At 45.2% G+C, this 12865-nt stretch overlaps 1 protein-coding gene across 3 annotated transcripts in view; it reads left to right on the forward strand.

Annotated features, from left to right (window-relative positions):
- Nucleotides 1-1036: 1036 nt before the first annotated feature.
- Nucleotides 1037-12865, forward strand: part of LOC118387824 (M-phase phosphoprotein 9-like) — a 28022-nt gene continuing 16193 nt past the window's right edge. For 2 of the 3 annotated variants that reach the window (XM_035776581.2, XM_052504643.1), the window contains exons 1-9: nt 1052-1166; nt 1548-1752; nt 1871-2163; nt 2288-2435; nt 3738-3827; nt 6504-7313; nt 7612-7684; nt 7915-8018; nt 8211-8330. In XM_035776581.2, coding sequence (XP_035632474.1) covers nt 1907-2163; nt 2288-2435; nt 3738-3827; nt 6504-7313; nt 7612-7684; nt 7915-8018; nt 8211-8330 — 1602 coding nt within the window. In that variant the 5' untranslated portion in view covers nt 1052-1166; nt 1548-1752; nt 1871-1906. Of the gene's footprint in view, nt 1167-1547; nt 1753-1870; nt 2164-2287; nt 2436-3737; nt 3828-6503; nt 7314-7611; nt 7685-7914; nt 8019-8210; nt 8331-12865 lie in introns of all 3 variants that reach the window. The other variant, XM_035776580.1, reaches the window with a different exon arrangement.

Raw genomic sequence — 12865 nt, forward strand, 5'->3', positions numbered from 1 at the left:
ACAGCTAATTATGCTAGCAGCAGTACATAAAATAGCCTATGAGGTGACGTTCAATGACTTACATATGGGGCATTAGTCTGAATGTGCAGGGTACATGTCTTGGAAAAATCGTCCCAGAGTGAAATTAGTTCCCAATCGTTATGATTGTGAATCCATGTTGTGGATTTTCCTCACAAGAACATTTTAAATAATGTTCTGATGCCGGGCATCCTGGTGGTTGGCGGAGTGGCGGGGAGGGGGTTGGGCAGGGGGGTGGAGCATTGGAAGTTAAGACCAGGTTCAGCCTTTGTTCTCTCTCTCTTTACGTCTGGGCTTCACAAGAGAAGGTCACGATTGGCTTGTGGGTTATCTGTCATCTATTTGGCGTGTGCTACGGCCCAAACAGTAGCCTGTGTAAAGTTGGTTTAATAAACCGTCAATTCGCAAACTCAAGCCTCTGTCTGGACAATTGTTCATTTATGATCTAGTCAGGTCATTACAGTATATACTGTATTCTCGAAATAACTAATATAGCTACTACTGTACATATCATTTTCTTTCCAAATTATATACTGTCTGTACACACCACGTATTTATATTCGGACATGTGCTCCCTCCTATCTTCATTGGATTGTTAATTGGACTCGTTCTCTCATTTGTAGATTATTTGTGTTTATGTGATATTCTACTGCACTGTTGGATCTAGTATCCAAACTCGTAAAATCGGTATGTTAATCTCAAAATCACGTTACTGATGATCATTTGGACAGGTAACTAACTAGTAACTGTAACGGATTACATTTAGAAAGTAACCTACCCCAAACCTGATTGCAGATAACAATTTAGCAATCGCATATTTGTTAGGTTGTAGTAACAACAATTTTGTCTCCCGCGTGTTAAATTGAATTGCTCTACCCCTGCAGCGAATGAATAATTTCCCACAAGTTCTACCAATCATGTACACTGCACTGTGCATCACAGCAAATCATAATGGCTGAATGAGAGAGACAGCCAATCAGATAACTCGTTTTCGATTTCATTCGGCCAGTTAGATATTGCGTAATGTTTTGCTGTTGAACGTTATGCTGCAGCACTGCTAGCGAGCTAGCGTTAGCTGCAGTAGACTAGCTAGCTGGCTAGTATTGTTGAAGGTAAAATATGGGTGAAGTTACTTTACAAGTTAACTGGTAAGTTAAAGCGAGCTTTATTAAAAAGTCTTATTAATCTACTTTACATATTAACTATGAATCGACTGTGTGCTTATTGAGCCTAACGAAGGCGCTAGTTTCAATCATTTTCAAGATGTAACATTACTCTTAGCTAGCTAACCGTAAACGTTGATGCTTGCAAACCTGTCAGTTAGCATGATTAACCAACGTTAGTTAGCTAGCCAGCAGGATACAGCCAGCGAACAACTGGCCAGTCAATCAATAGCAAGATTAATACTGTACTAACAAGCAGAAGGAGACTAGCTACGATATCCAGGTAGTTATATTTAGCTTGCAATGTAGTTAGATACGTCTGCTTGATGATCTCATATGTTTACTGCTGGTTTATGCCCCTGTCAGGTATATCTTGCAAGGCTTCTGCTATAATCTTATCCAACAAGTGTATGCAAGTTACTATTTGAATGAAACTGCCCCAGTTAAAGTGAAAGTTTGATTACGGTCACCATCACCAAAGGGCCTAGCCACCTGCTTGTATTTCATCTCACATCACAGTCCTGGTCCGTGTCTGTACTCTGGAGTTTAAAAGGACTGTTCACAATGAAAAGTGAGTTTGTCATACGTAACTTCAGACCTTTCCCCTCGATCTCCTGCAAGTGTCAACCCCCCCACCCCACCCAGCATGTAGGTTAAGGGAGAGCTGTCTCCCTCTATCTCCCTTGTAGGTATCAGACTCTCCCCCAGGTTGTGGGCCCATAAGCATGTCCACAGATGACAGTATCTCTGAGGATGTGTCCAGCCTGGGGGCCCTGAGCCACTGCCATGCCGGGGAAGGGGGCAAGGAAAGCGAGTCTTCAGAGGGAACCTCAGCAGCCTCTGGCCTGGGGCTGGGACTTGGACTTGGGTTGGGGCTGTCTGGGACAGAGGAACCCAACGCCAACTCCAAGACTGAAGTGGGAACCGTAGATGGGAGAGCTGAAGACGTCACACCAGCATGCAGCCTCCCCCACAAGATCAGGTGTGTGGAGACTGTGGATTCTGACTAGAGGTGGCAGTGTATTAGGAGGTTTTGAAATACGTGTGCTGCATTGAGTAATCCAACCTAGTCCCTTTTCCTGACTCCTGTGTACTGTGTTCCCCAGGAGCCTGTGTCTGAGTACGGAGGAGGCCTTTGGGCCTGGCAAGAGTCTCCCCTTCATCAACCCCTCCTCCCTGGAGACCCTCAGAGCTCTGGTCCAAGAGATCCAGAGTAGTGGGGAGACTGACCCGGAGATGTGGAAGGACTGTGAGGTAGGAAAGAGTCTGGACTATTGTGTAACTGCAAGGGTAGGATGGACAACAGACAAACTGATATATAGGATACCATATATTTAGTGTGGAACGACTGCCAAGTAGTAATACAGCCACTGATAGAGAAATGTCTGTGGCAGTTAGTATGTCAGGGAAGTGTGATTGTGTGTGTTCTCTAAACTTCTCCCTGGAAAGGGTGATACTGGGGTTAGCTGGTGTGGTCATTATTCTCCTGTAGCACGTTGGGCAGCCGGCAGTCTTATCCCTCCTCTGTCGCTTCTGCTGTCCCTGTGGATCTTAGCTGACAGCACACACACACTTGGTCCCTAGACTGCACACATCATGCAACTGCAGCTGATCTCTTCAGACAGGACATGATTTGTGGGGAATAGACAACTGTGATGCTGGCAGCAATGCCACCTCATCTCACACAGAGGAAAACACACTGGAAAGAGTACTGTATTCCCCAGCTTTAAATACAAGGATCTAGAGCTGGGCGATATGGACAAAAATCCATATTGTGATAAATTGCCTGAACTAATCTGATAACAATAAATCGAATGGTAAGTTTATAACATTAATGTGCACCACTTTGTTTAGTTTTATTATCCTATAAACTACTACGTCTAGTTTGATTGTTGTATGCCATCAATTGTTCCATGAACAATCACCAATATTAACAAACTTATTTCATGTCTAACTCCACATTTCACTTGTATAGGCAACTTGTCGTAATGAACGATGTCAGCAAAATGCCTGCTTCCCAGCTCTACATGGGATCTATCCCAATTGTCTTAATGACCTCCTGCCCTCTCCTCTCATACAGCTTTCCTGATCTGAAAACACAGGCTTGATTACTTTTGAGATGCAACCCATACCCAAGTCTGTTATTGTGCCCAGAAAATATTAACATTTAACCTATGTTTGAAAATGTGCAAATAACTGACTCGCTAAAAGGGAATCAGTTAGTTTCTTATGGACTGTAATATCAGGTGCCATACCCCCTCCCCCACCATCTCACCTCCCTGGGTGCATGGCATAGTACCACTAATTCACTTTTCTCACATCATAACTGGAGCACAGCTGCTTCCGGATGCCCCCCACACACACAGACCCCTTCTGCGAGCCTAACTCACAGCTGTCACACTTCTTCCCCCCCAATCAGAACATTTTACTATTTGCCATATTTATATTCACACTGGAAACGTGCCCATAACTTTAAGAGGAAATCTTTTCCAATACTTTCTGTATGGTACTGTACAGACCTAATGTTGAAGATGTGTACATGTGTTTGTTCAACAGGGTCGATGGCTGCATCTGTTCCAGCTAGTAGAGAAACAGTACCAAGAGCAGATCCTGGCTCAGCAAGAACAGTACCAGTGCCAAATACAGGTTTGTACTACTATTTAAGTGTGTGTGATTTTCACGGAAGATGGCACCGACGGGTATGGCAGCTCCACTTCTAGCTCCTAAGAAACTTTGCAGTATTTTGTTTTTTTTGTGTTATTTCTTACATTATTAGCACAGATTTGTTGTTGGTATTACATACAGCCCGGAAATAACTTTTGTATATCAGAGCGGTGGTAACTTGCTAACATTATGACCAGGAATACGACTTTCTGGAATTGGGTCCTTTGTTCGTACCTCCCAGGGCAATTGAACTTATTCCAGAGGCTGCTTCGAAACACCGCCGGCGGAGAAGAGGTATTCAGAGTGGACTTCTAGTCCGACTCAGGAGGTGTGCCCACCATCCACCGCTTCAGAGTATATTACTTGCTAATGTTCAGTCTCTGGACAATAAAGTAGATGAGCTCAGGGCAAGGATCTCCTTCCAGAGAGACATCAGGCATTGTAACATACTCTGGCTGTCTCGGAATATACTGTCCCCGTCCATACAGCCAGCTGGGTTCTCAGTACATCGCGCAGACAGGAATAAAGAACTCTCCGGGAAGAAGAAAGGCAGGGGTGTATGATTCACGATTAACTGCTCATCGGGTGATTGTGATAACACAAACTCAAGTCCTTTTCTTCAGCTGTCCTAGAATACTTCACAATCAAATGCCGACTGTATTACCTCCAAAAATAATTATCTTCGGTTATAGTCACAGCCGAGTATATTTCTCCTCAAGCCGATACCAGGACGACCCTCAAAGAATTACACTGGACTTTATGCAACTGGAAACCACATATCTTGAGACTGCATTTATTGTATCTGGGGATTTTAACAAAGAGAATGTGAGGAAAATGCAACCATAGTTCTACCAACACATTGACTGTAGTACTTGTTCTGGAAAATCATTGGACCGCTGCTACTCAACTTTTCAAAATGCCTACAAGGCCCGCTCTCGTTTCGACAAATCTGATCACTACTCCATTTTGCCCCTCCCTTCCTATAGGCAGAAACTCAAACAGGAAGTACCCGTGCAAAGGTCTATTCAACGATGGTCTGACCAATCGGAATCCATTCTTCAAGATTATTTTGATCTCGCGGACTGGGATATGTTTCAGGTAGCCTCTGAGTGTAACATCATCGAATGCACGGATAGGGTGACTGAGTTCATCAGGAAGTGTATAGGATATGTTTTACCCACTGTGACTATTAAAACCTACCCAAACCAGAAACTGTGGATAGATGGCAGCATTCACGCAAAACTGAAAGTGCGAACCACCACATTTAACCATGGCAAGGTGACTGGTTATATGGCCGAATAAAAACAATGTAGTTATTCCCTCCGTAAGGCAAACAGGCAAAACGTCAGTACAGAGACAAAGGAGTCGCAATTCAACGGCTCAGACACAATGTATGTGGCAGTGTCTACAGACAATCACGAACTACAAACAGAAAACCAGCCATGTTGCGGACACTGACGTCTTGCTTCCGGACAAGCTAAACACCTTCTTCGCCCGCTTTGAGGATAACACCGTGCCACCGACGTGGCCCGCTACCAAGGACTGTGGGCTTTTAACCTGACACCCTAGACCGAATTCAATTTGCTTACCGCCTCAATAGATCCACAGACGATGTAATCGCCATCGCACTTCACACTGCCCTATCCCACATGGTCAAGAGGAATTGACTATAGCTCAGCATTCAACACCATAGTACCCTCCAAGCTTATCAGTAAGCTCGCGGCCCTGGGTCTGAACCACGCCCTGTGCAACTGGGTCCTGGACTTCCTGACGGGCCACAGACAGTGTGGTGATGAAGGCGCGACAGCGCCTCTTCAACCTCACGAGGCTGAAGAAATTTGGCTTGGTCCCTAAAACCCTAAACTTTTACAGATGCACAATTCAGAGCATCCTGTCGGGCTGTATCCCCGCCTGGTACGGCAACTGCACCGCCCGCAACCGCAGGGCTCTTCAGAGGGTGGTGCATCAGAGGCTGCCCAATGCGTCACCGGAGGCAACTACCTGCCCTCCAGGACACCTACAGCACCCGATGGCACAGGAAGGCCAAAAAGATCATCAAGGACATCAACCACCCGAGCCACTGCCTTGTTCACCCCGCTATCATCCAGAAGGCGAGGTCAATACAGATGCAACAAAGCTGGGACCGAGAGACTGAAAAACAGCTTCTAACTCATGGCCATCAGACTGTTAAATAGCCGGCTTCCACCCGGTTACGCAACCCTGCAAGTTGGAGGCTGCTGCCCTGTATACATAGACTTGTAATCGCTGGCCACTTTAATAGTGGAACACTAGTCACTTCAATGTTTGCCTACTGCTTTACACGTCATATTTATATACTGTATTCTATTCTACTGTATTTTAGTCAATGCCACTCCGACATTGCTCAATCTAATATTTTAGTATTTCTTAATTCTATTTGTTTACGTTTATATTAGTGTGTATTGTTGTGAATTGTTAGATACTACTGGACTGTTGGAGCTAGGAACACAAGCATTTCACTACACCCGCAATAACATTCGCTAAATATGTGTATGTGACCAGAAAAAATTGATTTGACTATTGCCAAGTACAGCTCTGAACTATACATGGCCTGTTCTAGAATCCATAAAGATGCATGTTCTGATGCCTGTTTACACTGTGATTATTTTCCTCTTCCAGCTGATTCAGGATGAGATCAAAGCCTTGGTTCAGCTCCAGAACCGCCAGACCAGCACACAGACCCACAACAATTACCCATATACTGCTACCACCAATACACAGACACATCACGATTACCAATCTACGCTGTTTACTGTCACACAGACACACCCAGACTACTCCTCTTCCCCTGCTGTTGCCACCATCCACCCCTCACCCTCCACGGACCTTCCCAATGGGAACCCGCCTCTCTCTGCTCCCCCCACCTCCCTCTCTGTCCCACAACCCTTTCTGAGCTCCACCTTCCCTCTACCCCCATCCCCTCGGCCAGGGCTGGTCACCCCAAGAGAGAGGTGGGCTGAGGGGGCAGGGACGGTGCTGAGCAGTGGGTATGGGACCCTGTCAGCCTGGGGGTCAGGGCTCGAGGCGACAAAGACTCCGGGGGGAGTAGAGGAGCGAGGCCGGGGGAAAGAGGAGTGTGGTTGGTCCCTTCACCTCCAGGACTACACAGAGACCATTCTGATTGGCCAGGAGGGTCAGAAGAGGAGTGCCTCGGCCAATGAGGTGGCTCCTAGAGACAATCCTAGTCCACCTGAGCAGCAGAGAACCTCCAGCCAATCGCTGACCTCCTGGGCTCAAAGACAGAGACGCAGCAAACCCAAAAAGAGCACAGCGGGGCAGGCCCAACCTCCCCTGGCTTCCCCCCCACCCCTCCAGGCCCCATTCCCGGGCCAGAGCGGCCCTCAGACCTCTTCCTCCCATGATCAGCAGCCCAGCCCCAGGCAGAGCCCTAGAGACAGCCCCCTGGAGAACACTGACCTCCAGGACAAGGTACACCTAACTCCAGTCGACGCACCCGGTTCCTTTTGAATTTTTAGTAGCTGGATAAAATGAGGTAAAACTATTTGGATTACTGGAGTCAGTAAAATGCGCTGGCGTTTTGTTATATCACTTTGAATTTTGTCTGTTTGTCACTGTGTCTGCCCTGCTTTATATGCGTCACAGTCAGTTGAAACAGGATTCCTTGTGGGGAAGCATTATGAAAAGGAAACAGTAAAACACTGGAGTTAGCTTTGGGTCTCATTCTCTCTCCTTCTCCTATGTTCATTTCTCTTCTCTCTGTTTTCAGCATGGGTCGGCTGCTACCTTCACCAACTCCTTCCCTCTGAGGAGAAGTGACAGCCTCATGTCTGAGGCCTCAGGTAACCACACACACAGACACAGGCCTCTTTTTGTATCCGCTCTAAACATTGGCCTACATCCTGCGCGGTCTTGTTACCTTGTTGAATAACACTGTTGCCTTTGCTTGAGCAGCAGTTCTGGAATGCGGTCAAAGCAATAATGCTAAGTGCTTGTAGTAACATAGTTATAAAGCAGTCTAGTATAGAGGTTGTTAAAATGTAGTGATACATGTCTGCTTCTTGTCCTTCAGGTCTGACGTACTGGCGCCTGGATGAGAGTGAGCTCTACCGCCCTCTACCTGACAGCTTCGACAGTGGAGCCTACCTGCTGCTGCAGGAGGCCTCTATCAGTCTGGTAGGTGAAGGTCAAAAGGACAACCCAAACTTGTTCCACCTTAAATACTGTGTTTGTTTTCATTGTGCTGAAAAAGTTAGTCTCTTCTTAGGGAAATCGTTTTCAGACCTCAATCCCAAGTAAATGAAAACAAATGACACCACCTCCCTCCGTTGTATTAGTTTGTTGTGCGTCTCTCTCTGTGTCTCCCAGACCTCTCCAGAGGACCAGAAGCGGTCTCTCAGAGAGATCTACCACAGCAAGCAGAGAACTACTGAGTCTAAACACACTGACTGGGACCGCTCTCTCACCTGCAGCCCCACGTCACCACAGGTATACACACACACACACACACACACACACACACACACACACACACACACACTAAGGTTGGGCGGTATCCAGATGTTCATACCGTTTCTGTACCATACCGAGGTATACTGTATTACCAGAAGTGCACACAAGGGGTCCTATAAAAAAAAGAGTTGAGCTATCTTCTTGTTTACAGCAGAGACGTTCAAGCCCATCCTGGATCAAGATCCCTGTTGCCTAACTGGTTTTGTGCTTCTAATTAAAAACATTTAATAAATAAGTGTGTATATATATATATATATATATATTTTTTTTTTTTGCTGAGTTACAGTTCATATAAGGAAATCAGTCAATTTAAATAAATAGTTTCGGCCCTTTTCTATGGATTTTACATGACTGGGCAGGGGCGTAGCCATGGGTAGGCATAGACTCACCCACTTGGGAGCCAGGCCCACTCAATGGAGATCCAGGCCCAGCCAATGATAATTAGTTTTTCCCTACAAAAGGGCTTTATTACAGACAGAAGTACTCGGATGTGAGCTGGCGTGGTTACACGTATGGCCGGTTGGACGTACTGCCAAATTCTCGAAAACAGTGTTTTTATGGTACATCAATGAACATTGAATTCTCTGGTAACAGCTGTGGTGGACATTCCTGCAGTCATCATGACAATTGCACACTCCCTCAAAACTTGAGACATCTGTGACATTGTGTTATGTGACAAAACTGTACATTTTAGTGGCCTTTTATTGTCCCCAGCACAAGGTGCACCTGTGTAATGATCGTGCTGTTTAATCAGCTTTTGGCATACATGTTGTGTTTCTAGTTTTGATGTGTGTGTGTGTATACACATACATTTATATACATACTGGTAAAGTAGGAAGTTTACTTACACCTTAGCCAAATAGATTTAAACTCAGTTTTTCACCATTTCTGACATTTAATCCAAGTAAAAATTCCCTGTTTTAGGTCAGTTATGATCACCACTTTATTTTATGAATGTGAAATGTCAGAATAACAGTAGTGATTTTATTTCAGCTTTTATTTCTTTCATCACATTCCCAGTGGGTCAGAAGTTTACATACACTCAATTAATATTTGATAGCTTTGCCTTTAAATTGTTTAACTTGGGTCAAATGTTTCAGGTAGCCTTCCACAAACTTCCCACAATAAGTTGGGTGAATTTTGGCCCATTCCTCCTGACAGAGCTGGTGTAACTGAGTGAGGTTTGTAGGCCTACTTGCTCGCGCACACTTTTTCAGTTCTGCCCACTAATTTTCTATTGGATTGGCTTTGTGATGGCCACTCCAATACCTTGACTTTGCCAATTTGCCACAACTTTGGAAGTATGCTTGGGGTCATTGTCCATTTGGAAGACCCATTTGCAACCAAGCTTTAACTTCCTGACTGATGTCTTGAGATGTTGCTTCAATATATCCACATAATTTTCCCGCCTCATGACGCCATCTATTTTGTGAAGTGCACCAGTCCCTCTTGCAGCATAGCACCCCCACAACATGATGCTGCCACCCCTGTGCTTCACAGTTGTGATGGTGCTCTTCAGCTTGCAAGCCTCCCCCTTTTTCCTCCAAACATAACGATGGTCATTATGTCCAGACAGTTCTATTTTTGTTTCATCAGACCAGAGGACATTACTCCAAAAAGTACGATCTTTGTCCCCATGTGCAAACCGTGGGCTTCCTTGCTGAGCGGCCTTTCAGGTTATGTCGATATAGGACTTGTTTTTACTATGGATATAGATAATTTTGTACCTGTTTCCTGCAGCCTCTTCACAACGTCCTTTGCTGTTGTTGTGAGATTGATTTGCAAATTAATACCATTTAAATGTAATGTTCATTGCATTGGATATATTTAGCTTATCATATGGTGACAGAAACAAACTTTTTACCTTATCATAAGGAGACATAATTGCAAATGATTAAGTCCTTCCAATAGAAATATAAAAATAACTATTTATTTACGAATTTAACTTTAATTAAATGAATTTACTTTTCATATGGGATGATTTTACTGAACAACAAAAAGGACATTTTGAATGATCCCGAATGATTCCCAATGATCCATCGCATCTCCCCCAAAAACTTTTCAACATACATCTGTTAAATGATAGACTAGAAACTAAAGTTTTGGTTGTCTTCCTCTCAGGTTTCCATGTCTTCTCCCTGGACAACCTCAATGTTCACCTCTTGAACATCAGATTCTGAGGCCTCATCTTCACTTTCCAACCTTACTGAGGACGGCTTATTGTCAGGCTCAAAAAGCCTCAAATTTGCCCGGATAGCCACCAATTTTTCAACCCTTGTATTGGTCACCCTGTTGTGTGCTTTGGTGTGTGTGTGTTCCCAAACGAGGACCAGTTGCGCTCTGAGGCGGCTGATGTTGGTGGGATTTGGAGGATGTATGAGGCAACAGGGGAAAGAGTCTCAGATCCACAAAGTCCCTTCCACCAGGTGGCTGATTAGATATGTTTGCACGACTACCATGTTGCATCTCCATCCTAAAGCCCTTGCTTGGAAGTGCACTTCGCCAGACTGCCAAGAACCTTGCCCTCATCCAGGCCAAAGTGGTGAGGCACAATAGGCCTTGTTGATCTCTGCACCAGACAGGATGCTCTTGCCAGCATACTTGGTGTCCAACATGTACGCTGCGGCGTGTATGGGCTTCAGGCAGAAGTCTTCATGCTTTGTATGTATTTCAGAACTGCAGTTACCTCTGCCTGGAGAAATAGTGAAGTGGGCAGGGCACTGGAGGACAGTCAAATATGATGACAACACCACCCCAACGGGTGTTGCTGGGCAGCTTCAATGTGGTGCTCTTATTCTTCTCACTTTGCTTGGTGAGGTAGATTGCTGCTATAACTTGATGACACTTCACATACCTAACCATTTACTTGGCTCTCTTGTAGAGTGTATCCATTGTTTTCAGTGCCATGATGTCCTCGAGGAGCAGATTCGATGCATAAGCAGCACAGCCAATGGGTGTGATGTGAGGGTAGGACTCCTCCACTTCAGACCAAGCAGCCTTCATGTTCGCAGCATTGTCTGTTACCAGTGCAATTATCTTCTGTGATCCAAGGTCATTGACTGTCTTCAGCTCATCTGCAATCTAGAGACCGGTGTGTCTGTTGTCCCTTGTGTCTGTGCTCTTGTAGAATACTGGTTGAGGGGTGGAGATGTAGTTAATTATTCTTTGCACACAAAAATTCTACCACCCATTAGAGATGATTGCAATACAGTCTGGTTTCTCTATGGTTTGCGTGACCTTCACTTGAGCTCTGAACTCTGCATCCAGCAAATGAGTAGATAAAGCATGTCTGGTTGGAGGGGTGGGTGTATGCTGAGTGAAGAACATTCAGAAATATCTTCCAATACAATACACATTGCCTGTGAGTATCAGAGGTGAACCAGTTGCATACACAACTCGAGCAAGACATTCATCAGCATTTCTCTGACTACGTTCCTCCATTGAGTCAAAAAACTTCTGATTCCGGGGCCTCCCGGGTGGAACAGTGCTCTTAAGGCACTGCATCGCAGTGCTAGCTGTGCCACCAGAGACTCTGGGTTCGAGCCCAGGCTACAGCCGTCCGCGACCGGAAGGTCCATGGGGCGACGCACAATTGGCCTAGCGTCGTCCGGGTTAGGGAGGGTTTGGCCGGTAGGGATGTCCTTGTCTCATCGCGCACTAGTGACTCCTGTGGCGGGCCGGGCGCAGTGCACGCTGACCAGGTCGCTAGGTGTATGGTGTTTCCTCCGACTTGGTTGGGTTGTGATGCATGGCTCTCGACCTTCTTCTCTCCCGAGCCTGTACGGGAGTTGTCGCGATGAGACAAGACAGTAACTACTAACAATTGGATACTAAGAAATTGGGGAGAAAAAGGTGGTAAAAAAAATCTAATAAAAATGAAACTTCTGATTCCAGGAGGACCATGAGCTGTTGTCACAAGCCAACCAATCCGCACTGCTTCTTAACACAGCGCACATCCAACCCGGAAGCCAGCCGCACCAATGTGCATCATTTTCTATCTCAAATAGAAGTTGAGGGACTTTTGTCAGAGGTTGCTTGTTGTGAGCGCTGAGGGAACTTTATGCACTTGGCCAGATGATTCTGCCTCTTTGTTGCATTCTTCACATATGATTTGGCACAGTATTTGCAAATGTACACAGCTTTTCCTTCTACATTAGCTGCAGTTAAATGTCTCCACACATCCGATGCTGCCGGTGGCATTTTCCTGTAAAGATGAGGGAAAAATAAAATACAATTCGATGTACAGATAAAAGTTAAGCAGTTAGATTAAACATCTCCTTTGTAAGATAAATGCTTTAAAGTGACATGTATGGACAGAGGTGAATTAACACTCCTTAGATAACCTCTCTAGGGTATGTGGGACGCTGACGTCCCACCTGACCAACATCCAGTGACAGTGCAGGGCGCCAAATTCAAACAACAGAAATCTCATAATTAAAATTCCTCAAACAGACATGTATTATACACCATTTTAAAGATAAACTTGTTGTTAATCCCACCACAGTGTCTGA

Source organism: Oncorhynchus keta, unplaced genomic scaffold, assembly GCF_023373465.1.
Source record: "Oncorhynchus keta strain PuntledgeMale-10-30-2019 unplaced genomic scaffold, Oket_V2 Un_contig_20057_pilon_pilon, whole genome shotgun sequence".
Classification (NCBI taxonomy): domain Eukaryota; kingdom Metazoa; phylum Chordata; class Actinopteri; order Salmoniformes; family Salmonidae; genus Oncorhynchus; species Oncorhynchus keta.